General features: G+C 42.1%; 1 protein-coding gene across 1 annotated transcript in view; it reads right to left on the bottom strand.

The window, feature by feature from the left end:
* Positions 1 to 25,452, bottom strand: part of LOC126235364 (uncharacterized) — a gene marked incomplete at its 3' end in the record, with an annotated part of 1,261,863 nt that overhangs the window by 531,523 nt on the left and 704,888 nt on the right. The window contains exons 29-30 of the mRNA XM_049944087.1: positions 15,944 to 16,219; positions 8,817 to 9,386 (exon numbers count right to left, since the gene is read on the bottom strand). Coding sequence (XP_049800044.1) covers positions 8,817 to 9,386; positions 15,944 to 16,219 — 846 coding nt within the window. The remainder of the gene's footprint in view (positions 1 to 8,816; positions 9,387 to 15,943; positions 16,220 to 25,452) is intronic.

Genomic DNA, 25,452 nt, shown 5'->3' on the forward strand with positions numbered 1-25,452 from the left:
TATATGTAACAAGTTTGGTTGAAAATGGTTCAGTGGTTTAGGAGGAGATGAACATACATACATCCATTTTTATAATATGTACTGATTTGAAAGTATTCCTTCATGAATAAGTTATGGCTTATGCCAGTGTATAAGTGAGAGTCACCAGTTTTTACATTTACTGCGCAATAATTTATGTCTCTTGATCGTTTATTAATGTTTGGAACTCAAAAATATAACGTCTCCATTAATTAAGTAGAAAATAATTAAAAACATACTTTCGGCTGCAGCGCTAATGTCATTCGAAACTGTCAGGGCAACAATATCCCAGGAACTCAGTGTTGCAACCGTATATGATTGCCAAATCTAATAAAGAATTTAGTGACTGGGAAAACGGTCAGTCCTGATTAACTGCCCGTAAAAATTCAGTTGAACACAGGAAATGTGTGTTAACTTTAAAAGCTAGAGAACAAACCACGGGAAGAATAGATAAGAAACTAACATCTCAGCTTGAGACAGAGGTAAAATACGGGAGGGACGTTTTAAAAACAGTTGTTGCTGTGGTAAAGAGGTTTTCGATACAAGGCCCAGCTGTCATGGGTAACAACTATCGGTTTGGGTCTACACGATGCGGAAATTTTACGATGAAGCTATTGCTAATAGCAGAATTCGATCTTTTTCTAACTAAACATATAGAGCTTTGTGGAAACGTGTGAAGAGTTTCTACCAATTCTGCAAGAAGGGTGGTAAGCACATTGTAGATGAAGTGAAGCAAACTAAAATTTTTTCCATCATGTTAGACTCCTCCCCCTATGTTACACATGTGGCTCAGCTGTCTTTTGTTTTAAGGTATTTATCAAAAGATGTACTTCCTGTTAAAAGATTTATCTGTTTTGTCCCGAATTCAGGACACAGTTCAGAAGAATTAGCTTATTCACTAACAAATTTCTTAAGTAAATATGGTTTGGGCATTTATTTATATAGAGGTCCGTTGTATGACAATGCAAGCAAGGCAGTTAGAATTTATTTACTCTGGTCTCCAGGATAAAATTAAACAAATCAGCCATTTTGCTGTGTACAGCTCACTCCTTTAACTTCGAAAGATCATGTGCAACAGTGTTATCCTCAAGCGACGTCATTTTTCGGTTTTTTGCAACAATTTTACACTTTCTTCTCTCCTTCGACGAACCGTTGGGATATTTTTCAGTCAAAATTTAACAGTTCAGTCTCCGTGCAGCGACCTTCAGAAACACACTGGTCAGGGGGCGTCACGAAGCCTGCTATGTCTCAATGATAACTAGGTAGAAATAATATGAGCTTTGGTAGTTATTCAGGTTGACGAAACTCAGAAGGTATGACTAAGATGCGAGGCGACTGGAATGTTTAGCAGTCTGCAGAGTCTGGAAACTGCGATAATGACAGCTTTTTTGTCAGAGATAGTGAAGATATTTAATGCTACTCACATATTGATGCAAAGTGTTGATACCGATATTGGAACTGCAATAAAGTTGTACGATTCTTTACTTGAATACCTTCGTGAGAATCGTTCTACGAAGACACATATGAAAACGCTGGCATCGCAAAGAGTAAGATAAATACGTACAAAGTAGCCATAAAAATGGACGAAACAGCCGAGCTTGATATTGCTTTTGAAGGAAAGAAAGATTTTCGGGAGAACACATTTCTGGTTATTATAGACGATATCTGAATAAGAAAGAAGAAAAAAAATTCTTAGAAGCATTTTATAGCAATTTTGTGTTCCTCAGTAATTTTTCTGTACGAGTCACCCCAGAAATGCTTAAATGTGCTGAGAACTGCAACAGCGTAATAGAGACGACTTTTAAGATTTATTGAGCGATGCGATTATTTATTTTAAAGCGTACATGAAGAGCAACGTCGAGAATTATTTGCGCTTATCCATGTTTCAGGATCGAGTCAACAGTCTTGCCGTCTCGACGAATTCTGACCTAATACGACAACTAGACTGTGAAGATGTGATCGACGAGGTTGCTACAAAGAAAGCACGCAGTAAACGGTTTTACCTAATTTATGAGTGGTGAGTCCAACGCCCATGTATCTACAGGGTGTATCGAAAAGAATCATTCGATTTTAAAAAAAAAAATCACAACTATTATGTTATTTGAGACGTGCTTGAATAACGCACTGCTGGAAAGACCAAACTCTCAAGTTTTACACGTTCCCACTACGTATCACCACCCTGCACCCACTTCAGTTCTAGTAAAAATGCTGTGGGAACAACAGAAAGAGTTTTGTTAAAAATGTTCAAATGGATCTGAGCACTATGAGACTTAACAGCTATGGTCATCTTTCCCCTAGAACTTAGAACTACTTAAACCTAACTAACCTTAGGACATCGCACACATCCATGCCCGAGGCAGGATTCGAACCTGCCACCGTAGCAGTCGCGCGGTTCCGGACTGAGCGCCTAGAACCGCTCGGCCACCGCGGCCGCCAAAGAGTTTCGTGTTCTACGTCTTTGGCAGTGCAGGTCAATAATAACTGTTCAGCATGCTATCGTACTAGGTATGGTATGGATCCTCCTACAGCACAGAGCATTGGGCGGTGGCCTGAAGAGATCCGAGAAACAAGTTGTTTGTGTAAAAGCAAATCGCCAGGGCGTCCACGAGTGTCTGACACAGAAGTCGAACGCATCTGTCATAGTTTCACAAGGAGTGCGCAGAAATCCTTTCGCCGTGCAGCTCGACAGCTCAATATGTCCCCGATATCTGCCTGGGGTGTGCTCCGTCGACGTTTACACATGAAACCATACAAAATTTAAGCACTGCAAACTCCTCGTGAAGGTGGCAAACAACAACGTGTGGGAAAAAAATTTTTTGAGTCTCCCAGTCATCAAAAAACAAAATTTATTGTATATGTTTATTACTTTCAGAAATATAGACGTGACAAATCGGATGATTATTTTTGATACACCATTTATTATTATTATTATTAGTGTTATTGTTATTATTATCAGCAACAGCAGTCATAGTATTCAGTTAAGCACAGACTTAAGTTACTTGATGGTACATTTATGTCGAAATGAGGGTCAGAAGTACTTTTCTCTGCCTAGAGGCGGCAAAAAGCTAAATTCGCCCCTGCTCCTAACGCAAAATGAAGCTACCGGGCGACAGTGGTAAACGTTGTCAGAAGCGATGAGTCAGTTCGGTCATGTCTATCCACTAGACGAGTCAGAGACCTAATCATTCTTCTTCTGCCATGCTTCATTTGCCATATCTCTTAGAGTCTGAATGTGATTGTTACCAGTGATTGTTATTCAATCGCGTAATCAATCAATATCGGATCTTTGTCTAATTATTAGTACCATAGTAATTTATGTACAATGTGGGTCATATATGACGAAAAATATTCCGAGGACCACGCCCCTCTATGCACAAAGACAGAATAACCGTTGCTTTTTTTGTCGCTAACTTGTTGTTTAACTTTTAGCGAGACACCGAAGAACCTCAAGATCTGGTTATGCTGTTTTTCAAGTATACCAAATGACACACCAAAGTACTGATCTCTGTCAATCAGAGATAGGAAGATAAGAGAAAAAAATCTCTTCTCAATGTAGAGTACAACAATCTCTGTCAATCAGAGATAGGAAGGTAAGAGAAAAAAAAATCTCTTCTCAGTGTACAATACAACAATTAAGTAAGATTCTATAAACCACGACAGTGACATACATACTCGTTTTACGTGAAGTTGAGCCGTAAGCGAAACGAGAAAAGCATGGCAGACAGAGAATACTGTTTACAACAGTAATAAACCTTTCTCAGTGTTTATTTCGTGGCAACATTTACACACGAGGAATATGCCGATATGGACCTCATCTACAAGCTTGCTGATACAGGAGCAGAAAAAATAAAATCTTCCGAACAGGCGTTTCCTAGCAGTAAAAACATTTTAGTCAGTGAAGACATGACTGAGGGACTGCGGTGTATTTGTGTCGCCTCTAGGATTTAGTGACCGGAGCCGACCGACGATGTACAGCAGGTGACGAAGAGAAATTGTCGCTAAAAGTTGCGGATACCGAAAATAAAACCCAGTCTCTCAGCACTGCATTAAGGAAGTCACAATGTTCCGCTATGAGAGAGTTGTACAGAAAGAATATCATTCCGCTTCGCTTGCGGAAGGAACAAGTATTGCTGCCGAGAGACTACCACCAGACGGTAGATTTCTACAATTTCATTATAAGACAACATATGCAAAAGCTGCTTCATTCAAGATCTATATTTTTCACCGACAGAACATATTTCAAGAGGGAAGACACAGAGAATTCTTAAAATTCGGACGAGTGGACAGGAGAAACCGTTACAGCAGCAAGTACGAGGGCGCCAGGAGAACTGGAGTCAACGTATGATGAGGCATTATTATTATCTCTTTAGTGCCACATGTGCTACCGGCAGGACTGATAGGACAGCGATGTTTGGGTTTCCTGGGTTCTTCTTTAGCGGAATTACTGCAAGAAGGTAGCCACGCCATCTAAAAATGTCGTTAATAAGTGGTGGAACGCCTGCTCACATATGCGCAAGGTGCTTCGCCATTTGAACAATTACTTTCCTTCAAAATGACTTGATCTGGTCAAGTAGATCACCAGAACTTCATCCACTTGATTTCCTCTACTGCGGGCAACTGAAATCACAATTTATGAAGGAGAAATTTCTGAAATCATCAACTTCTGACGCAGAATGCGACACGAGCGTGACACTATGCGAAGGAACGCAGAAACAGTTTACCAGTTTCAGCAATTATTCTTTCTGCAATGAGGCTAAGTTTGGCATACGCAGCGCGGCTGTCATGAGAGAGAGAGAGAGAGAGAGAGAGAGAGAGACAAAGAGAGACTAAGAATGGGGGGGGGGGGGGGGGCTGAGGAGGGAATTTAGGATTCAGTCGCGAAGCTGCATGACACGACAAGCCTTACGTTGCGGCATACGGCATACACTATTATAATGCCGGAACATATGAAGAATTTCGTTCGTAAGTGCACAAGCTGAAGAGTAGTTGGCATCAAGTTGGCTCTAGGCACTATGGGACTTTAGATCTGAGGTCATCAGTCCCCTAGACTTAGAACTACTCAGGACATCACACACATCCATGCCCAATGCAGAATTCGAACCTGCGACAGTAGCAGTAGCGCGGTTCCGGTCGGAAGCGCCTAGAACCGCTCGGCCACAGCGGCCGGCAGAAGAATAGTAACCAAGATAAATGAATAAAGAAGCTTCGATTAAGAATAGAAATGTTAATTTGCTAATAATGTAGGCGCCTTTTATTTATATGATCTTGTAGAGCTAAATCACATCAGGAAATTTCTGTTATTCACTATCTATTAATCCCAGATCACAAGGAAGAAGACCACATTAACTAGCACAAAGAGAAGTTATACTTAAAAAATGTGACTTTTGTCTGACAAAAAAAAAAGAAGAAACGAATTTCCCTCTGCCTTAGGACGCAGCTATATTTTACTTTTTACTGCAAGACGAATATAATTTTCGCTGAGGAAGAGCACTTCAAAATTCAATACGTTACAGTTTACGTCAGATAAGCTAAGTTTATTTATAATGGTATATTTTTCTCTCACGAGGATAAAAGAAAACCTTTGATTTTTTGGCGGAGCCCCATTGTTTTATTTCTATAAGAAGAAACTGTAATTATATTGGGTCCACAAAGAGAATAGATAGAGAGAACAGCACTGAAGCTAGGCCTAGAGAGCAAGATGTGGTGAGCAATAGGTGGTGCTGAAGGGGAAAACTGAGGCCAAACGAAACTAAAAGTGGTCTCATGGTTAGTATCGCTGCTTGTACATTGCAGGGTCCCAGGTTTGACACCCAGATGGATCTGAGTGTTTTTTTCGCTCGGGGTTTATGTGTTTGTGGCGTCTTCATCATTTCATCTCATCATCATCACCATTATCATCACCACCATCGACGTGCAAGTCGGCGAAGTGAAGCGACGTCAAATATTAAGTTGGTGCTGAAGTTCGTAGAGTTTTTGTTTTGCATGTTCGCATTTCGGTTGCTATGGGTATATTTATCGATTGCCATTTTTATTTGTAGTTCACTGTTGCTATTCGAGCTTACATATTGTCATTTTGTCATTCGGAGATAGTGAGTGAAGCTGTGGACGCTAGGAAAAGGAATGCCAAGTGGAGAAATCGGAACATTCCCTCATGGTCTGTTTGAGTTAAGTAAAGGGGTGACAGAAGCTGAGGCAGTCAGAAAGATTTCCAATGTATATGGGGATAATAACATTGGACAGAGCATGTCAAGAAAATGATTTTCTCGTTTTAAGGAGGATCATTTTGACATTAGTAACTATCCACGTTCTGGAAGACCTTCAGGGTTTCATGAAGATTTCTTTAATGAAGTCATACACAGTGAACCAAGTGAGTATACTCTAGAACTGGTAAATGTGATGAAATGTGATCATTACACCATCGTGCGACATTTGCCTGGAATAGAGAAGGTTCGAAAATTGGGTATATGGGTACCGCATTCTCTGAGCCAAAATCATAAAAATCAGCGGGTGCATGTCTGCTTCTTTGTCATAAATATTCTCGCGAACAAAACCGCCCATTCCTATACCGATGACGAGACATTTTGTCTTTATGCTAACGTAAGGAAAATAAAGCAACACCTGAGCCCAAAAAAAGCAGCAACTCCCCATATAAAGACTTGCGCACATCCTTAAAAAATAATGTTATGCATCTCGTGGAACAGCGACGCTGTGGTGAACGACGAATTGTTTCCCAGAGATCTAACCATCACTGCTGACATTTATTGCCAGCATCTTAGACGTCTTGCACAGGAAATCCAAGAACAACGACCAGGAAGACCGCGTGAAGTGATACTACTCCACGATAACATCCCCTCCCCCCTTACACTCTGGTAGACCACACAGGAATTATGCTGGGAAGTCATTCCGCACCCACCCTGTTCACTGATCTCGCGTTCTCATGTTTTCACCTTTTCCGTTCTCTATCGAAGCAACTTCAAGAAACTCTTTTTCCGAATGAAAATTAGCTCCGTATATTGCTGGACGCGTTCTTCGCCTCAAAACCACGTGATTTCTACGGCCGTGGAATCGTAAAGTTACCCCAGCGTTGACAGACAATCATAAACAGAGAAGGAAAATAAACACTAATGAGCCAAAACATTGTGACCATTATGAGATTTTCACTCTGCAGCGGAGTGTGCGCTGATATGAAACTTCCTGGCAGATTAAAAGTGTGTGCCGGACCGAGATTCGAACTCGGGACCTTTGCCTTTCGCGGGCAAGTGCTCTACTGGCAGAAGTAAAGCTGTGAGGACGGGGTGTGAGTCGTGCTTGGGTAGCTCAGTTGGTAGAGCACTTTCCCGCGAAAGGCAAAGGTCCCAAGTTCGAGTCTTGGTCCGGCACACAGTTTTAATCTGCCAGGAAGTTTCATTGTGACCATTGTCCACTGCGAGGTTCTGTGCTGCCTGGTGGCGCTGAGCGCACGTGACGCGGTAAGAGAATTGTATGAGCGGAGCAGAGACGAATGGGAAATCATTGTAGCGACGAGAAGTGGCGCAAATGCGGAAATCAGCCGATTTAGGCGACTTTGATAAAAGCAAGGTCGTTGTGGCCCAGCGTTTGGGACCCGAGCATCTCGGAAATGGCGAAGCTGTTCGGCTCGGCTGTTCGCGTGCTACTGTCATGAGCATCTATGGAAAGTGGTTGAAGCTAAAAGCATGAGTAGGCAACAAGAAGTTGGACGTCCACATCTCATCACAGAACATAGGGGTCGGAGGCTTTCCCGCTCTCTAATGCAGAATAGGAGGCGATCTGTGGCAGATCTGACGTCAGAATACAGTGCTGGCGCAGGCACAAGTGTTTTGGAGCACACACTTCAGCGCACAGTGTTGAACGTGCAGTTTCCCAACAGAGGACCCCTATGAGTTCCCACGTTGAGCCAATAACATCGTCAGTTATGATTACAGTGGGCACAGGATCATCGAGATATGACCGTGGATCAATGGAATTGTATCGAGTGGCCGGATGAATCCCATTTACTGCTAGGTCGATGGCCGTGTTGAGATACGCCGTAATCGAGGCGAACGTTTGCTCGGAACATGCAGCGCGCCATGGACGCAGTATTATGGGAGCAGTATTATGTTTTGGGAGACATCCACTTGGTCTTCCATGGGACTTGCGGCAGTAAACGAAGGCACCATTACAGCTGTGGACTAAGTGCACGTTATTCTGCACCGCCTGTAACCCCTTACGCTTGATGAACAGCGATGGCAGTCGTCCAGCATGATAACTGTCCGTGTCAAAAGCCCAGAATCGTGCTGCAGTGGTTTGAGAAGCATGATAGTGAGCTCATGTTGATTTCTTGGCCATCACATTCGGCTTATCTATATCCGGTGAAACCCAATTGGGACACTATCGGGCGCCAGCCCCACGCCCACAAACTAAGCGCCCGTAAATTGCGGGAAGTCTGTGACGTTTGTTTAGGCATATGGTGGCAAAAACCTCTGAAATCCCGTCAAGTACTTGTCGAGTCCATCGCACGCAGAATCACACGCTTATAACTAGGTGGTAATAATGTTTTGGCTCATCAGTATAATACTGGTGACTAAAGTCTTTGTTATGTGTATCTTTTGTGTTTACTAAACTTAGGGAAAAACGCTACGAACTTATCCATTAACCCAATAGAAAAAGTTACACGACGACGCGCTACAACCATACAAACATTTCATTTCATTTTTTACAATATTTTCTTTCATTTTGTTCCTCACTCACAGCCATCTCCCCCAACAGTGTTATCTTGTATTACAGGAAGCTACGCTCACCTCAAGAAAGTTGAGGATGGCCCTGTGCCAGGGAGGCACCTCCACCAGGATGCAGGCGGGGCTGTCGCGGCGGCGGCCGGACCGGTCCGAGGGGCTGAGGCTGGAGCGCCGGCTGCCGGAGCCGCCGCGGTCGCCGCCCCCGCCGCACCCCGGCGCCGCCGCTGCGCCAGGCGCCGCCCCCGAGCCGGCCCCCGACACGGCCACCGGAGCCAGCCCCACGGCGGCGCGCTCCTCGACGGGCGTGGTGGCCGCGGCTGGGCTGTGGTCGCCCGCGGCGGGCAGCGCCCCCGCAGACCGGCCCCTGTGCAGGCGGCCGCCCCCACCGCCCCCGCCGCCGGGCCACGGCGCCCACGCGTCGGGCAGCGTGAGGTAGCGCGACGACGAGTTCTCGTAGGAGACGCGCGGCATGGAGCGCGAGCGCGGCCGGAGGTGCGGCCGGCCCGCGAGGAACTCGGCCGCCGCCGCCACCGGGTCCGGGTGGTCCGGGGAGTCGAAGTCGGGCAGGTTCTGCAGCTGCTTCTGGAACGCCAGGATCTCCTGCTCCGGCGTGTCGCCGCGTCGGTGCGACCCCTGCCGACAGCCACATACAGAGCGACTCTCAGGTGGGTCTCCTCTTATTCTTTCGTCTACATACAGTATAACTTTTGTAAACAGAAGTTTTCAGCCATCATTCTTACCATCAGGCGAGCCGTCAGCATCACCACTGGTCATATCCAAAGTATGACTGGCCGCGATGCTAGATCGTAACCTGTCGGCTTGGCTGTTGGCGGGAATGATTACATCTACGTCTACATACATACTACGCAATCCACCATACGGTGCGTGGCGGAGGGTACTTCGTACCACAACTAGAATCTTCTCTCCCTGTTCCACTCCCAAACAGAACGAGGGAAAAATGACTGCCTATATGCCTCTGTACGAGCCCTAATCTCTCTTATCTTATCTTTGTGGTCTTTCCGCGAAATGTAAGTTGGCGGCAGTAAAATTGTACTGGTTCTCTAAATTTCCTCAGTAGCGATTCACGAAAAGAACGCCTCCTTTCCTCTAGAGACTCCCAGCCGAGTTCCTGAAGCATTTCCGTAACACTCGCGTGATGATCAAACCTACCAGTAACAAATCTAGCAGCCCGCCTCTGAATTGCTTCTATGTCCTCCCTCAATCCGACCTGAGGGATCCCAAACGCTCGAGCAGTACTCAAAAATAGGTCGTATTAGTGTTTTATAAGCGGTCTCCTTTACAGATGAACCACATCTTTCCAAAATTCTACCAATGAACCGAAGACGACTATCCGCCTTCCCCACAACTGCCATTACATGCTTGTTCCACTTCATATCGCTCTGCAATGTCACGCCCAAATATTTAATCGACGTAACTGTGTCAAGCGCTACGCTACTAATGGAGTATTCAAACATTACGGGATTCTTTTTCCTATTCATCTGCATTAATTTACATTTATTTATATTTAGAGTTAGCTGCAATTCCTTACACCAATCACAAATCCTGTCCAAGTCATCTTGTATCCTCCTACAGTCACTCAACGACGACACCTTCCAGTACACCACAGCATAATCAGCAAACAGTCACACGTTGCTATCCACCCTATCCAAAATATCATTTATGTAGATAGAAAACAACAGCGGACCTACCACACTTCCCTGGGGCACTCCAGATGATACCCTCACCTCCGATGAACACTAACCATCGAGGACAAATATTTACTTGAGAATGGTGATGACGAATCCCGCTGGATGGCTTCGCTGTTGGCGAAGAAGGATTTTTTTTTCAACTCTGCATAAAGACAACTAGCACCGCTATCTGAGAAATTTTGCGCGGATGTAGTGATTCACTCAATCCTCTTAGCCGTACCCACGACCCGAAACGCGCAACGAAATTTGGTTACGCAGCTGAGGCCACGGGAACCGTTGCCCTTGCGGCTTCCCGTGGAGGAGGGCCTGTGTGCCGATCTTGTATCCTTTTTGGAATTATAGTACATGAAATTTCGAAACGGAAAAATATAAAATTTAAATTTTTAAGAACAGAAAGAAAAGGAAATGGGAAAGATTAGTGTGTGTCCTCACTGGTGCTGCTGGGGGGGAGGGGGGGGGGGAGTGGTCTCGGGATGTGTCACCGATCCCGACGTCCATGCACAGCACGTTCCACTGTTAGTTTATCACACGAGATCATTCACGATACTGATGTCACGATTCGAGACACCTCTAGCATAACTGTTCTAATATCTAAGTTTTGTTGTTATTTTTGTAATGTGTGTGTGTTGGTTAGATAGATTACTTGTGTTACAGTTATTCTATGTTAATACTGTCCAATTACAGGTGTAACGTGGCGCCTGCTACAATGACTGGCCAACAATCTATCATAGTAAACTTATTGACAGTTTCCTATTCTACTTTATCTGTGTGCTTCTATTTCTACGTCTAGTGTCGTTTGTTGTGCGTGTAGAGTGTTACTTTTGGCGCGCGTTATATGTGCGCTAATTATTTAAATTACTTGTGCTACAATTTTTCGTTGTTGATGTAGTCAGTTCCGTGTTTTATGTGGCACCTAGTAAATAACCGGCCACGAACTGCCCTATTTAATAAATCAACATTCTAGCTTGTCTGTGTATTATTATTTCGTCATTTAATGTCGTGTAGGGCTATGTATTATGTACATTTTAATGTTCATTTGTCGTGTCGTTGGTGTTCATGTCAGAGGAATCATTTGTGCTAACTCATTCGTCTCGCCGTCGTGTGTCATGATGTCGATAAGGCTGATTTCTTTGTAGACAGTGTGTTCAGTTTTGGGAATGTGATCTGTGTGTTTGTGTTATAGCACTCATTTGAACAACGAAATTTTGCCATCAGACCGTGTATCAATTTTTTTATCTTTCACATTACCGGTTTCGGGCATTGCCCATCCTCAGTTTTGTCTTCAGTAATATATGTGGTTACATCGTCGTCATTAATTTAAAAATCGCGTGTCACTCAGAACTTTGCAAAGCACTTTCGACGAACGTCCTCATCTTGCAATATTTCCTACGAAACGCACTGTATAACCTCATTCAGCAGAGTTCGTTGAGCGGGGCTATACACATGTTTCATAGGAAATATTCCAAGATGAGGATGTTTAACGACTGTGCTTTGCAAAGTTGTGCGTGGCACGGGATTATTAAATTAATGACGACGATTTTGCCACATTAGTTACTGGAGACACACTTCAGAATGAGCATTGCCTCAAGCCGGTAATGTGAAAAATAAAAAAAAAATATGTATATATACACAGCTAGGAGTAGAAATATTATCCTTCAAATTTATTGAGGCTGTGGGGCCCACGCGAAAGAAAATAATACTTCCCATTTGTCTTCGCGACTGAGTGTTTCTTGTAGAATCTCTGTGTCAATCCCTAGTACGTTTCTATGTAAGTGGTGGCTGCACCGCTCACAATACAGTTCTAAGATGATTGCCCGAAAACGGTCACCAGTGTTCATACTCTGTCTGTGGCTGGTTGGCCATGACCGATGGTGATGCCAAATTCGCTCCTGACAGGTTAGCTATGGAAGGAATGATTTCTTGAAACTGGTGGTTTTGGGTCCTAGTGTAGTAGCTTGGCTGTTGGCAAGAATAATTACTTGAAAACGGTGATGGCAGATCCTAGCTAGACGGCCTGGCTGTGGCAGGAGTGACTGCCCGAAAATAGTGATTCCGTGTCCCCCTAGCTTGATAGCTTGGCTATTGGCAGGAAAGATTGCTTGAAAATAGTGATGTCAAATTGCAGGTTGACAGCTTGACTGTTGGCAGCAATGACTGCTGGAGAATGGTGACCATAGATCATAGTTTGGAGATACCGTATTTCTGACAACAGCTTCGCTGATTGCAGGAATGGTAATTTGAAACTTGTAGCTGGAACGGTAATGAAATCAATAAGCAAAATAAAAAACTGTACTTGCGGAACGTTCATTTTCAAAACAAACAGTTTGACTGCTAAGGGATCTCCAACAAAATATTCCTTCAAAGGAATTGAGAAGGTCTCGTCTTGAAACAGGTCCTGACTGAGTAATGTGTATGAGATAAGAGTTTACGTGCTTATTTTTTATAACAAACAAATGCTTTCTTCATTTGGATTGGGCCCTCAATTGCGATGAAGTGTTTAAGTGATTTTATGCCACCAGCAGTTGTCATTTTTCCTTTAGACTGTACAATTTCGATATGTCACCATTAGCAAATATCTATGACACATCCATATGCATCAACTTTGTAGGCCGAGTACAAAGAATTTGTGTATCTGTGTGTACTTGAGTGTTAGGTCTCTGCAACAGCTGTTTTGCAGTCGCATGCCCACATTAAACATTGTGCTGCAATATGTAGAATACGATGGGAAGTCCTAAAAACTGTGACGTGCGTCTGTACTAATGAGACCAGCATTTTCAATGTTTTGACAATTACGACACCTACACTCGAAGGTACAATAACGGTGGATGCGATTTAAATATACACAGGCGATTTTTTGTGTAGTACGTTATATTTTTCTTAGCATTTATACAATCGGGTCTCTTTTTATTTAACGTCTCAGTAGCACAATTTAGCACCTTCATTGTCACCTTCAACTGGTGGCAGTTCATCATGCACATTTTCTTCTTCTGCAGCCTGAGGTTCTTCATCACCATTGCCCAGACCCAAATTAATCATTCAGTAAATCATTGATGTGTGTTACTTCCAGGGTCGGCTACTCGCTCACGTGCCACAATAGTGAAACTTTCCTGTATATAAAGAGCTGCCGAAACTTTAACAGGCTATATTTCAAAAACGCATTGGCACCTACAATTTTAGGGTGTGACAGGTGCCTACTCACACTATAAGCAGGCGGAGGGGGAGCTCATGACGCGATGCACCTCCCACAAGGTCCCCTCATGAGTCTACCGGCGACCACAGGTCACTACCATCCTTCCGAGGAAAACTGGCAAGGAGCGAAATGGGAGAGTGTCTCCTGATACAGAACCAAAGCTACTCAAGCCCTCTTCTAGTCGCCTCTTGCAAATTTATCGTCTCGTCTCCCAGTGAAATAAATGTCTTCAGGCGTGTCGTGGTTACTTTTAAATGGAACCATTCCAAAGTCTTATTTTGTCGGGTGTTCTGTTTACATTTGAATCCCTGTTTTATCAATGGCGTCCTTTACGGATGTGATATACAGTAGAGATGGGTAGTTCGCGAACGAACGGGTGCAAAGGAACGGTTAACCAAGAGGAACGAAAGGACCGAGGAACGAATTCCAAGGAACGATCGGTTCATAGTTCACTTCGGTCGCGGCGGTCTACTTATAGTTCTTGGGAACGAGGTACGATCGGTTCATAGTTCACTTCGGTCTACTTATAGTTCCCGGGAACGAGGAACGATCGGTTCACAGTTCACTTCGGTCACGGCGGTCTACTTATAGTTCCCGGGAACGAGGAACGATCGGTTCATAGTTCTCTAGTTCACTTCGGTCGCGGCGGTCACTTCGGGAGTTCTCGTTCCAGCCTCGGTCGCGTGCTCGTCTCAGTCTCGGTCTCCCTCGGCCGCACTCGTCGTTCTTCGCATGACCACCTGTCTCAGTTCCACTGCCGACTGCTCCTAGTTAGTTCAGCATCCAGTTGTTCATTTCGTTCACTGCGCTTGCCTATTTTACATGTGTTCCAAACTGTTCTTGCACTTGGTTCTGGCTATTCAGAGTCCACGACCGGTAATCAAAAAGTATTTTATAGTTACGTAAATTACATAAACATTACGTTGTATGTAATAGGTACATCTTTTCAGGTAACAAAAGGGCATATCAGCTCACTTCATTATATCGATGAACAGCAGAAGACATACTTATAACAAGGGAAGTCTTTTTTTGTTATTCATATATTTTTTGGTTTCATTGACTTGATTTAGCAGCTAACTTTCAATAATTTGCTTAATTTTTAGTGTAAGAAAATTCATATAAGACGATTTTCGTGTACCTTTCATATACAGAACATTACATTTAGGAAGGCTCTAATTATTTTTAAGTTTGGTTGTTCCCAATTTGCATTACCTGCTAGTTTGGTTTCTCTGAAAAAAAAAGTGGGTTGTGGCTCATTTTGTCTCAGCAGGAAATGCGGTGCCTCTCCATTTGGAAAGACATAGATTGCCATAAAATCATATTTACTTATTATCTCAAAAACATTTGTTCAGAAGGAGCTTTCAAACCGAAAACTTTATTGCTGCGAACTTAATTATTATTATTATTGCTGCATTAACGTCAATAATGCAAAAAACTAATTTTTACTAAGCGTGTGACGCAAGTATGAGAAAGCCACATTTTATTTTATGCTTCCATGAAGTCTTTACCTCGTCTACGAACTCAGAGAGAACGTCAAGTATATATAGGGTGTAAATGATTATTGTTTACAACGTAGCATAGCTATGTAGTGGAAGTCAAAACGAAGAATTTTATACAAGACTCTTGTGGTCTATTAAGTTGGGAAACAGCCACCAACAGATTTACAAGACTACATGAGCTATAGCCCATGCACGTCGCGTGAGATTTTCATGTTCTCTTCTCCAGCTCTCTACATATCGTCATCGATTGTTTCGCAATTGTTGCTTGCATTAGCTTGTTATTTCTTCACTGCCTAATTATTACATGTTTGTCTGTTTGTTATATCTGCTCATAATGGGCAAATCCGTAATTGGCGAGCAGTCTGTACTCGGGGCCGGTTTTCCGTGAGCCACCCTATATTATTTCCCTGCGATCAGCCACACAAGGCTACGGTTGGCTAAACGAGAGGTTCTGCAGAATCACAGAAATTACTTCTAAAAGTGTGTAAGAATTCTGTAATGAATAAAAGCTCTATACTCCAGGGGGGAGGCAAGTGCCCCCATTGGTGCCCTCCATCCTTCAGTCACCTACACTACTAGTTTTCAGTTTTTTATAAGAACCATATACCAAGCACAAATGAACGGTGAACGAGTAAAAATGAACGGTTCCCAAAAAAGAACGATCAGCATTGAACTAGTTCCCAAGGATGAACGAGTTTGCCCATCTCCAATATACAGCCATATCGTGCAAATATTCGGCCGCAAAGCTAAGAAGTCTGCGCTTTTGCGAGTCGTGAAGGCAGAGTGTGTTACCTTGGCGTGTGCGGCGGCGGCGGTGGCGGCGGCGACGGCGGCGATGTTGGCCTGCGACTTGGAGCGGCGCTTGTGGAGGCTGGAGAAGCGGAAGGAGGCGCGGCGCGGCTTGTGGGCGCCCAGGCCCAGGCTGAGGCCCAGCGGCAGCTGCTGCGGCACCGGCACCACCACCAGCGACGGCGAGCCGGGCGCCGAACCCCGGCCGTCGCTGCTGCTCTGCAGCGAGTCGCGGCTCGGCGCGTGCCGCAGCATGTGCGAGAACGCGAACAGCGTCGCCTGGACACCACACAACACGCAGCACACTCAGCGTCTCCGTCCGCTCTGCCGTTACTGCATCTGCCTCTCACTTCAGTCCCATTACTGCACTGCTCTGGAAAACTTCAAGACGTCGTAGACAGAGTAATAAAAAATATTAACACGCCAGTGGAGGACCATGTTGCCAGACATGTCATAGTTGTGCATAGAAAGCTGGACGTCACATGGTGTGAGGTCAGCGTGGCGACAGCACCAAATGGGCTGGCAGTTGAAGGAACAGGAAGAGACAGTGTTTGTCAATCAGAGAGCATTAGGGTGCTCTATGGTGGTGTTCTACTTTATGGGATGGCCCAGAGACAACATTCGGATGACTTCACACGGGCCGGCTGGAGTGGCCGTGCGGTTCTGGGCGCTACAGTCTGCAGCCGAGCGACCGCTAAGGTCGCAGGTTCGAATCCTGCCTCGGGCATGGATGTGTGTGATGTCCTTAGGTTAGTTAGGTTTAAGTAGTTCTAAGTTCTAGGCGACTGATGACCTCAGAAGTTAAGTCGCATAGTGTTCCGAGCCATTTGAACCAACCAACTACCCACGGGGAAGCGTAATCGGGAAACTGGAACAAGGCAAGTGTGACTAGTGGACCCCAGTAGTTTGGGTTTGCTCACACCATTGTTTCACATACTCGGGGAGTGTTCTGAACCACAGGCACTGCTTCCCGAAGGAGAGGAGCTGGTCAACCTTGCTCAACTACAGGAGCAGATCAACACTATATTCTGCAACATCAAGGACAGTCCAACATCGGATAGGTGTAACTGCAACCACACTTAACAGGATTGCAATGCATGCAGTCTCACGTTCCAGAGCGGCACAGATCTTCCAGGTGGTTGGTCTCTTTTCCTGATAACCATTACATTGTGTTCCGTTGACATCTTCACATCAGTGGCACAGTTTTCAAATAGCTCTAACCACTATGGGACTTAACATCTGTGGTCGTCACTCCCCTAGACTTAGAACTACTTAAACCTAACTAACCTAAGGACATCACACACATCCATGCACGCGGCAGGATTCGAACCTGCGACTGTAGCAGCAGCGCGGTTCCAGACTGAAGAGCTTAGAACCGCTCGGTCACACCGGCCGGCCGGCACAGTTTTCGATTGTGTCAACAGCATAAGGACTGTACCAATGAGACCTGGGATCGTGTGCTCGTCTCGGATGAGAGCAGCTTCAGGCTGAGCAGTTATTATGGTAGTACTCTCATACGGAGAGAGATGGGAACATGTAGTGCACCCGGGAACATTGTAGAACGTGATCGTTTTGGTAGCCTTTTTGTTATGGTGTGGGAAGGCATAATGTTACATGGGCGTACCGACCTCAAAATCTTTGTATATGGTATATTCAGTAGTCAAAACCATTGTGACATTGCACTGCTTCCCCATGTGCTTCTTTCAGTGTTGAATTTTTATAGATGAGAAAGGATTTGGACATAACACAAGATTTTGCCGGAATTTTTAATAAAATAGAGATATCCGACTACTGATATCAAACCACAACTTCTGCAAGGAAGGAGACTGCCAGAGAAACGTCAATGTGATTGTGGACAGTTATAAGACAGTGCGAATAGACTGTTTAAAGTGGATGACCACTAATTGTAGGGTAAGATATCTGATAAATTTATATGACCAATGATAAGTCCACGGGTGAATAAAGTTATCAGTAATCACCTTACAGATTTCATAAAATATCAAGGCAAGCGACTACAAGAAAATTTTACGTCCTCCTGGATAAAGAATATGATACTACCAGGATCGAGGTTACAACATACAACTACAGAATGGATCGTGTGTCTGATCCTGTGCAAGAATATTTGTTGTTGTTGTTATGGTCTTCAGTCCAGAGACTGGTTTGATGCAGCTCTCCATGCTACTCTATCCTGTGCAAGCTTCATCTCCCAGTACCTGCTGCAACCTATATCCTTCTGAATCCGCTTAGTGTATTCATCTCTTGGTCTCCCTCTACAATTTTTACCCTCCACGCTGCCCTCCAATACTAAATTGGTGATCCCTTGATGCCTCAGAACATGTCCTACCAACCGATCCCCTCTTCTAGTCAAGTTGTGCCACAAATTTCTCTCCTCCCCAATTCTATTCAATACCTCTTCATTAGTTACGTGATGTACCCATCTAATCTTCAGCTTTCTTCTGTAGCACCACATTTCGAAAGCTTCTATTCTCTTATGGTTAAAACTATTTAATATTTAATAATATTAATTATTTAATAATATTAATTAATATTAATAATATTTAAATTTAATAATATTTAAGTGTTTTAAACTCGAACAAAAAGTATTTACAATGTGCTCCACTGTTCTATGTGCCAATAATTACACCACGTAGTGTCAGATAACGAATAATTTCAGAACAGCTGCTGTATGGCGATTGGCAATGTTCTGCAGTTTGTCTGCTACACTAATAAGAATACCCGAATATTTACTGGTTATAACTACACCTTCGAGATACTCTAGACCGAAAACAGCTTATAAATTATGTTCTGTCGGTATACAGTTTTATTATCCACCAGTGAAGTACCTGGAGATTCTTAATACTGACACCATCAAAGACGATGTAAGTATTACACGGAAGTGTGATATTAAAGCAAGACAAACAAATTTCTCTCAATCCAGAACGTTTTCTGCGCGGTACAGTCATATATATATATATATATATATATATATATATATATATATATATATATATATATATATATATATATAGCAGAATTAGGACTGGTACCCACAAACAATGTTATTCCACAGCTGGCAAATGCATTGCACACGGTTAAGCTATTTTCCGTTAAAGGGAATACTGATTTAGGTGCAGTTAATGTGTTGCGTGTACGAAAAGTAAAACTGAAATGAGGACACCGAAAGCAAACAATGAAAAATGGAGTATTGAAAGAAAACAGCTGCCATAAAGGAAGAATTTCAGTAAACATATATGGAAATTAGTCATGAGACGGAATACTGGACGAAATCAGTGGAATCGATGACGTTCACTACACTGAAGGGTATACGAAAAAATCTGCTTCTGAAGCTCCAATCCCAGTTAAATTGGCTTAAAAATACGGTTATATTCTATCAAAATGTGTAGGACTTCATCCTGTGAAACTAGCATCAGAACAACCGTTTAAAACTGACGGAATAACTACATTTAAAGGATACCCTTTTGCAAACGTTCTGAACTTAAAGTTCAGTATGGAAGCCCTGCATGAATGTCGATCAGCAGAGTTGCCAGCGTACAGTCAAATAGGTGTTAAGTGTTTTAACAGCAGTTCTGCAAAATTAAAATCCATGAATGCCCTCGCCTAGCAGACTTGTAGACAGGAAAAAAGCTAATTTTTAAATCCATAAAAGAGGTATTTTATATATTCTTTCTACTTGTCAAATTGTTGTTTGGAGAAAGAAATAAGCTTGTTGCACATGAACTGAGACCTATCAACAGTGAACACCCGGAGTTCATTGACTTTAACTGCAGCGCTGGAATAAATCAAACCTTTTACATATCCACATACATAAAACACATGAAAATGTGCCGGTGCACTATCATGCATTTTCACCGTAAGCAACATCATCCAAGTACTCTGTTATAAAATTTTCATATACTCAACTGTAAGACGTCGTACCAGGGCAGTCATCGCATTCCGGAACTATGTGTATTGTCATTATTTGCTTTTTTCATTGACCCTTACCCAGCCCATTTGTTTGCACCCGTTACAAACACCCAGCATTCTCTGTTGCAACGTTACGAAGTACCTCGATGAAAACATCGGATTCAGAAAATATTATTCTTGTGAAACACAAATGGCTCTTTATTCACCTGAAGTAATGAGTGTTGTTGCCAGAGGTTTTCAAGTTAATTCCATATTTCTAAATTTTCAAAAGATTTTCGACGCCGTTCTTCACAAAGAACCTTCTAATAAAATTACGTGGCTAATGAGTTTGTATCTGTTGTGCGGCTGTGTTACAGTTCGTAGTAACTGAAGGTAAATCGTCCAGGGTCCTGAAGGTAGTGTTATAGGACCTCCGCTGTTATCAGCCTATATAAAATATTTTGGAGATAATCTGAGTAGCTCTCTTAGACTGCTGGCAGATGTTGTTATAAAGTCATCAGAACATCAGAACGAGTTGCCGAATGATTTAGATGAAATATTCCTAGGGTACTAAAACAGGCAATTGACAAAAAACAATAAAGAGTGTGAGGTCCTTGTGTATTAAGAATAATCCGTTTAATTCCACCCACAAAGGGAAAAATGACCATTGTAATAAAACAGTGGAAATCATAGCTTGCCCAGAAAGGTTTCAGTGTTAATTTCTCCCACATATTATTCGACAATGGATCAGTAGAAAAATAGTGTGAAAGTGGTTCTATGGACCCTCTGCCAAGTACTTAAGTATGAGCTTCAGAGTAAGGCAGATGTATATGCATATGATGGGAACATGTAGGAAGTGAAATAATTAATTAAAACCACTGATCCAGTTGAAATATAACGGAATCGGAGCAGGTTCCGCTATTTAACGTTTTAACGTAATGAAACGGTCTTTAATTTGCCTGTTTTAGATCTCTGACTCTTCTGGCAGTTCCGTTTGTAAACCTCTGCAACTAATACACCTACGGCAAGAGACTATGTCGATTTTGAGGGTTTTCTTACAAATCGCTTGAGTCAAAACAGAACAACTATTTAATCGTTACAAAAAATCTTTGAGCTGAATAGCTTACGCGAAGCACACTATGCACCAGTTTTATTTATTTTCGAATGTACTAATTTTTATCCTTTAGGGTAACTAAAATGTTATTAAAATCAAGTGCCGAGTTAAATTTAAATTGTACTTAGAATTTGTAAAAGATTATACTTGTATTGCGATTTTGTAAGTCAGAGTTCTGCTGAAACAGATATTTATCCTCAGCAACGAAACCCACTAAAAGATAAATGTATTAGGAAGTGAGTATATGATTCCCAAAATCCTTATACAGACTTCTGTCAGATGTACTGTTCTTCGCCTTAAACTATATTCTGAATGATCATTTCAGCCGAATAAACACTTTATATATACTTCAGGTGCACTGTCCTAGAAGATACACTATTTGAACAAAAGGATCCGGACACCCTTACGTAATGTAGAGTTAACCACTAGATATCACGAGATGCTGATTCGCCAGTATAAAAGAAGGCGGGGAGTATTTTGACAGAAGAGAAGCTGTAACAGCAGGAATGGGCCAGCACAGAGAGCTCAAATGCTTTGAAGGTGGACTAATTATTGGATATCACCTGAGTAAGAAATCCATCACGGTCATTTTAACCCTTCTAAAGCTGCCTTGGTGGTGTGACTGTGAAGAGGAAAACGCGAAGGAACAGCCACAGCTAAACAAAGACCGGGCAGACCTAATACACTGACTACCAGGGACCATCGACCATTGCCGGAGGTGGCTGTAACAATTTTCATGAAGTCAGCGGCAGCAATCACTCGTGAGTCCCTAAGTGTTACCTGCAGTCCAGCCACGACAATGACTACGCGTACGGAGTGAAAGAGAAAGGCGTACAGTTCTCGAGCAGTTACTCATAAGCCATAGGTTTCTCCCTAATTTTTTATTTAATTGTCTTGATCGTAAAGTCTTTTGAATAATATTACCTGTTTCGGGTATACAATAGCCGTCCTAAGAATCTCTCATTCTGCTGCACAGCAACAAACTGTAACCGTGTAGAATTAATACGAGTCTAAAGTCATTAATTTTATATGCTTATTTCTAGGCAGCGTATCATTAGGTTGTGAAAAGTGCATTTTAGCATCTAAAATAGGCTCTTTCAGTACCTCATTTAAGCTACATAAAACCTAAAACAGACCCTAAAACGTATTACTCAGAAAAACTAACTTGTAAAACTAATGTAAAATACGCAGTATTGATATATGAACGTATCATTAATCATTAAAAACAAGGAAAATGAAAATATGCACAGTTGCACAACGCAGGAAACATAATACGACTGTAATGCTCAAAATGATCCTAAACCTCTTCAGTTTTTCCAACATGAAAATGGAATATAAAACAGGTATAGCTACATATTGAAATAGGTGTAAGAGGTAATTTAATGAATGCTGGATAAATCGTGGTTTCAAACATCTAGACCATAGTTGGCTTCACGAGGAAGAACAAACATTTTCTAGGTTTTCTTGAGAAAAACTATGACGCTTGTCAGTCAGCATTAATTTGTATAGTGAGAAGAGAAGAGGGAGAGAGATTTTTTTTCTAATACACACACACACACACAACAGTTGAATGCAGAAACCTGAGAATGTTGGTAACACTTAGAAAAGCAAATGAAACTTTGTATTAAAAAGATAGATGGCAGTTACAGTGATGTGTAACGTAAAAAGTGAACCGATAGTGAACTGTAGGATGTCCATCTGGTTGCCAGATGAGAAAAAGCAGTTTGCTTAGATGCATTGAATTAGAAGTTACCTGTAAGTACCTTGCAATTTCATAAAAAAAGTTAAGGAACTGTTTTTAAATCTATAACCTAGATGTGAAACCATAACCTATCGGTGAAAATGGACAAATCACGTAATATTTCAGGACACCCACTGAAGATGCCTTGTAAAAAAGGCGAAACGCGTCTGGGGCCATAAATAAAAATAAAAAGTTTTGATGTGCAGCATGCAAAAAGGCATTTCCTTTGAAACAACTGCAATTTATATGCTGCTGCTGCGAAAATGGCCACTACAAGAAATACGAGTATGTTATGTCTACTTCCTCTGTTTTCTGCTCTTGAAGAAGAATGGGCTGCTATTCGTACACAGACATTTAGACACTTTATTGAAACTGTCCTTAGCAGATTTGAAGCCATCAAAAAGTCAAAGGATGGACACATCCCACATTAATGTCCGCTAATAAGTACCTGGGTACTTTTGATCAGACAGTGTAATTCCTTAAGACAAGGAATGTATGTAGGTCACCTAAATGAGATAAACTTCTGTTGACATAACACAGTGAACTGAGCTTTGTGGTTAATTTATGTGTACGATTACAACTTGAGGCGTCTAGTATCAAAAAGGGCCAAGTCACAAAATTTACGAAACTTAATTCAAGTTATCAATTAAAACACAAGGATATCAATAAGAGGTGAAACGAGAATATGCTTCTAGATTTTCCAATGTTTTCGTGCTACAGTGAACTGAATTCTTCGTTCTACAACAAAACGGGCCAAGTCTCGAAGCCTGTGAATTCATATCCGGCCACGTCAAGGAACGAGCAACGATCATCATGTTGCAGCGTTTTTGTCTGGAATCCACTGTTATTAGATTGCGCAAGAAAGTGACCATATCAGCAGGTAAAATAATTCTTTATATTGTATATTCTTTGAAATCACAATATTTCATTTGTACTTTGACAACACCAGTCATGTCCACCAATTTCCGTATTCGCAGGATTCTTACCGTAATTGTCGCGAAAGCAATCCTATTTCCTGATGAATATGAAGAAATGTTATCTAAACATGGAAATAGTTTGCATCTGTGTGGCTAGTGAGATGAACGACTGGAAATCACAGTCTGCTGATGTATTGAAGCTTCCTGTTCAATACAATTTTCCAATGGCTAAGACCAAACGAATTATTAAGCAGGAAACAGAGAAGGAACAGGATTATAACAAAGTAAACAGTGAGGTATTTTACAATAATGATACTGGGGAGTACGAAAGTCTGTTAAAAAGAGGAAAATCGTTGGCTCTATTGACACTACACAGAGGCATTACCCTTACTGTCTTTAAAACAAGTCTTCAGCAGAAACACACTGGCTCAAGATCGGAAGGTATTCAGTTGTTGCAGTTTCATAAAACAATAATATTAGTTAGTGAAACAGCTTGCAGGATCTCCTAAATCTGCGCCAATGGTACACACGAAATGCCTGACGTTTTAAATTAAATTAGAGCAAACTGAAGACTGAAAACAACAATATTACTCAGTATGTGTGAACAACGTGTCATAATGATTGTGTTAACATACTTGATTATTTTCAGATCGTTTTCTTTTTACAGTGTTCAGGATCGAAGTGAACTACAGACTTCTAGTGAGAGAAATCCTGTTTTGTATTCTCCTCAGTTTTCCTTGATATGTTAGTATCCAGTCTATATTGAAATGCTTTTTTATTGCTATAAAGAAAAGTAATTACAGTGTCACTTTATTTTCATTCAACTGCTTTTTTTCATAAGAATTTGAAATTTTAAGAGCACACAGTCTTATAAAAAAGAGTAAAATTATATAAAATTGGAACAAAAGCGGCCAAGTCAACATTTAAATTAACCAAAAAATGAGTTAATTATGAAATAGATTGCACAAAACAATAGAACTTAAATATTAAACAATTAACGATGTAACTATGAATGAAAACCTTTTGTGATTATCATTGTTTCCTCTCATACTGAAAAATATGCCTTCAATGACTTGGTTGGTTTTGTTACCAGAAGCCTTGCTTGTTATGCAACAATTCCCCTAACGATTTTTACAAAGTGTTTTTGAATTTGTGTATGACTATTAACTCTACTTCAGGTGCTCACAAGTCATCATTGCTTGTTTGAAACCGCTCACTTTGAGTCTTTGTGAGATTAAGATTTAAACAATCGTCTGTTTAGTTGTCATCTGTGCATTGTCTACTAAGGCTGAATTTGGAACCTTGATGACTATTCCTGGGTCATTTGGAAACATTAAAGATTTTGAAGCTCCACTTGAAGTTGTAGGGAGACTATTTATCGCGAATATCTCGGTCAGCCCGAAGTAACAAGCGGCTGGAAAAAAGCGCAGGTGACTCCCGTACGTAGGCGGGTAAAATAATGGACCCATAAAATTACAGATCAAGATCCTTAACATCAGTTGCTGCAGCATCCTTGAACATATTCTCACTTCGAATATAATAAATTTTCTTGAGACGGGAAAGCTCCGGTCCACGAATCTGCACGGTTTTAGAAAGCACCGCTCGCAAGAGACCCGACTCGCCCTTTTCTCACGTCATGGGAAAGCGTTTGATACAGTGCCCGGCTTCATATGGAATAAGTTCCGAGATAGACTATGTGATCAAAAGTATCCGGACACCCCCAGACACATACGTTTTTCACATTAGGTACATTGTGCTGCCACCTACTGCCAGGTCCTCCATATCAGCGACCTCAGTACTCACTAGACATCGTTAGAGAGCAGAATGGGGCGCTCCA

Source organism: Schistocerca nitens, chromosome 2, assembly GCF_023898315.1.
Source record: "Schistocerca nitens isolate TAMUIC-IGC-003100 chromosome 2, iqSchNite1.1, whole genome shotgun sequence".
NCBI classification, from domain to species: Eukaryota; Metazoa; Arthropoda; class Insecta; order Orthoptera; family Acrididae; genus Schistocerca; species Schistocerca nitens.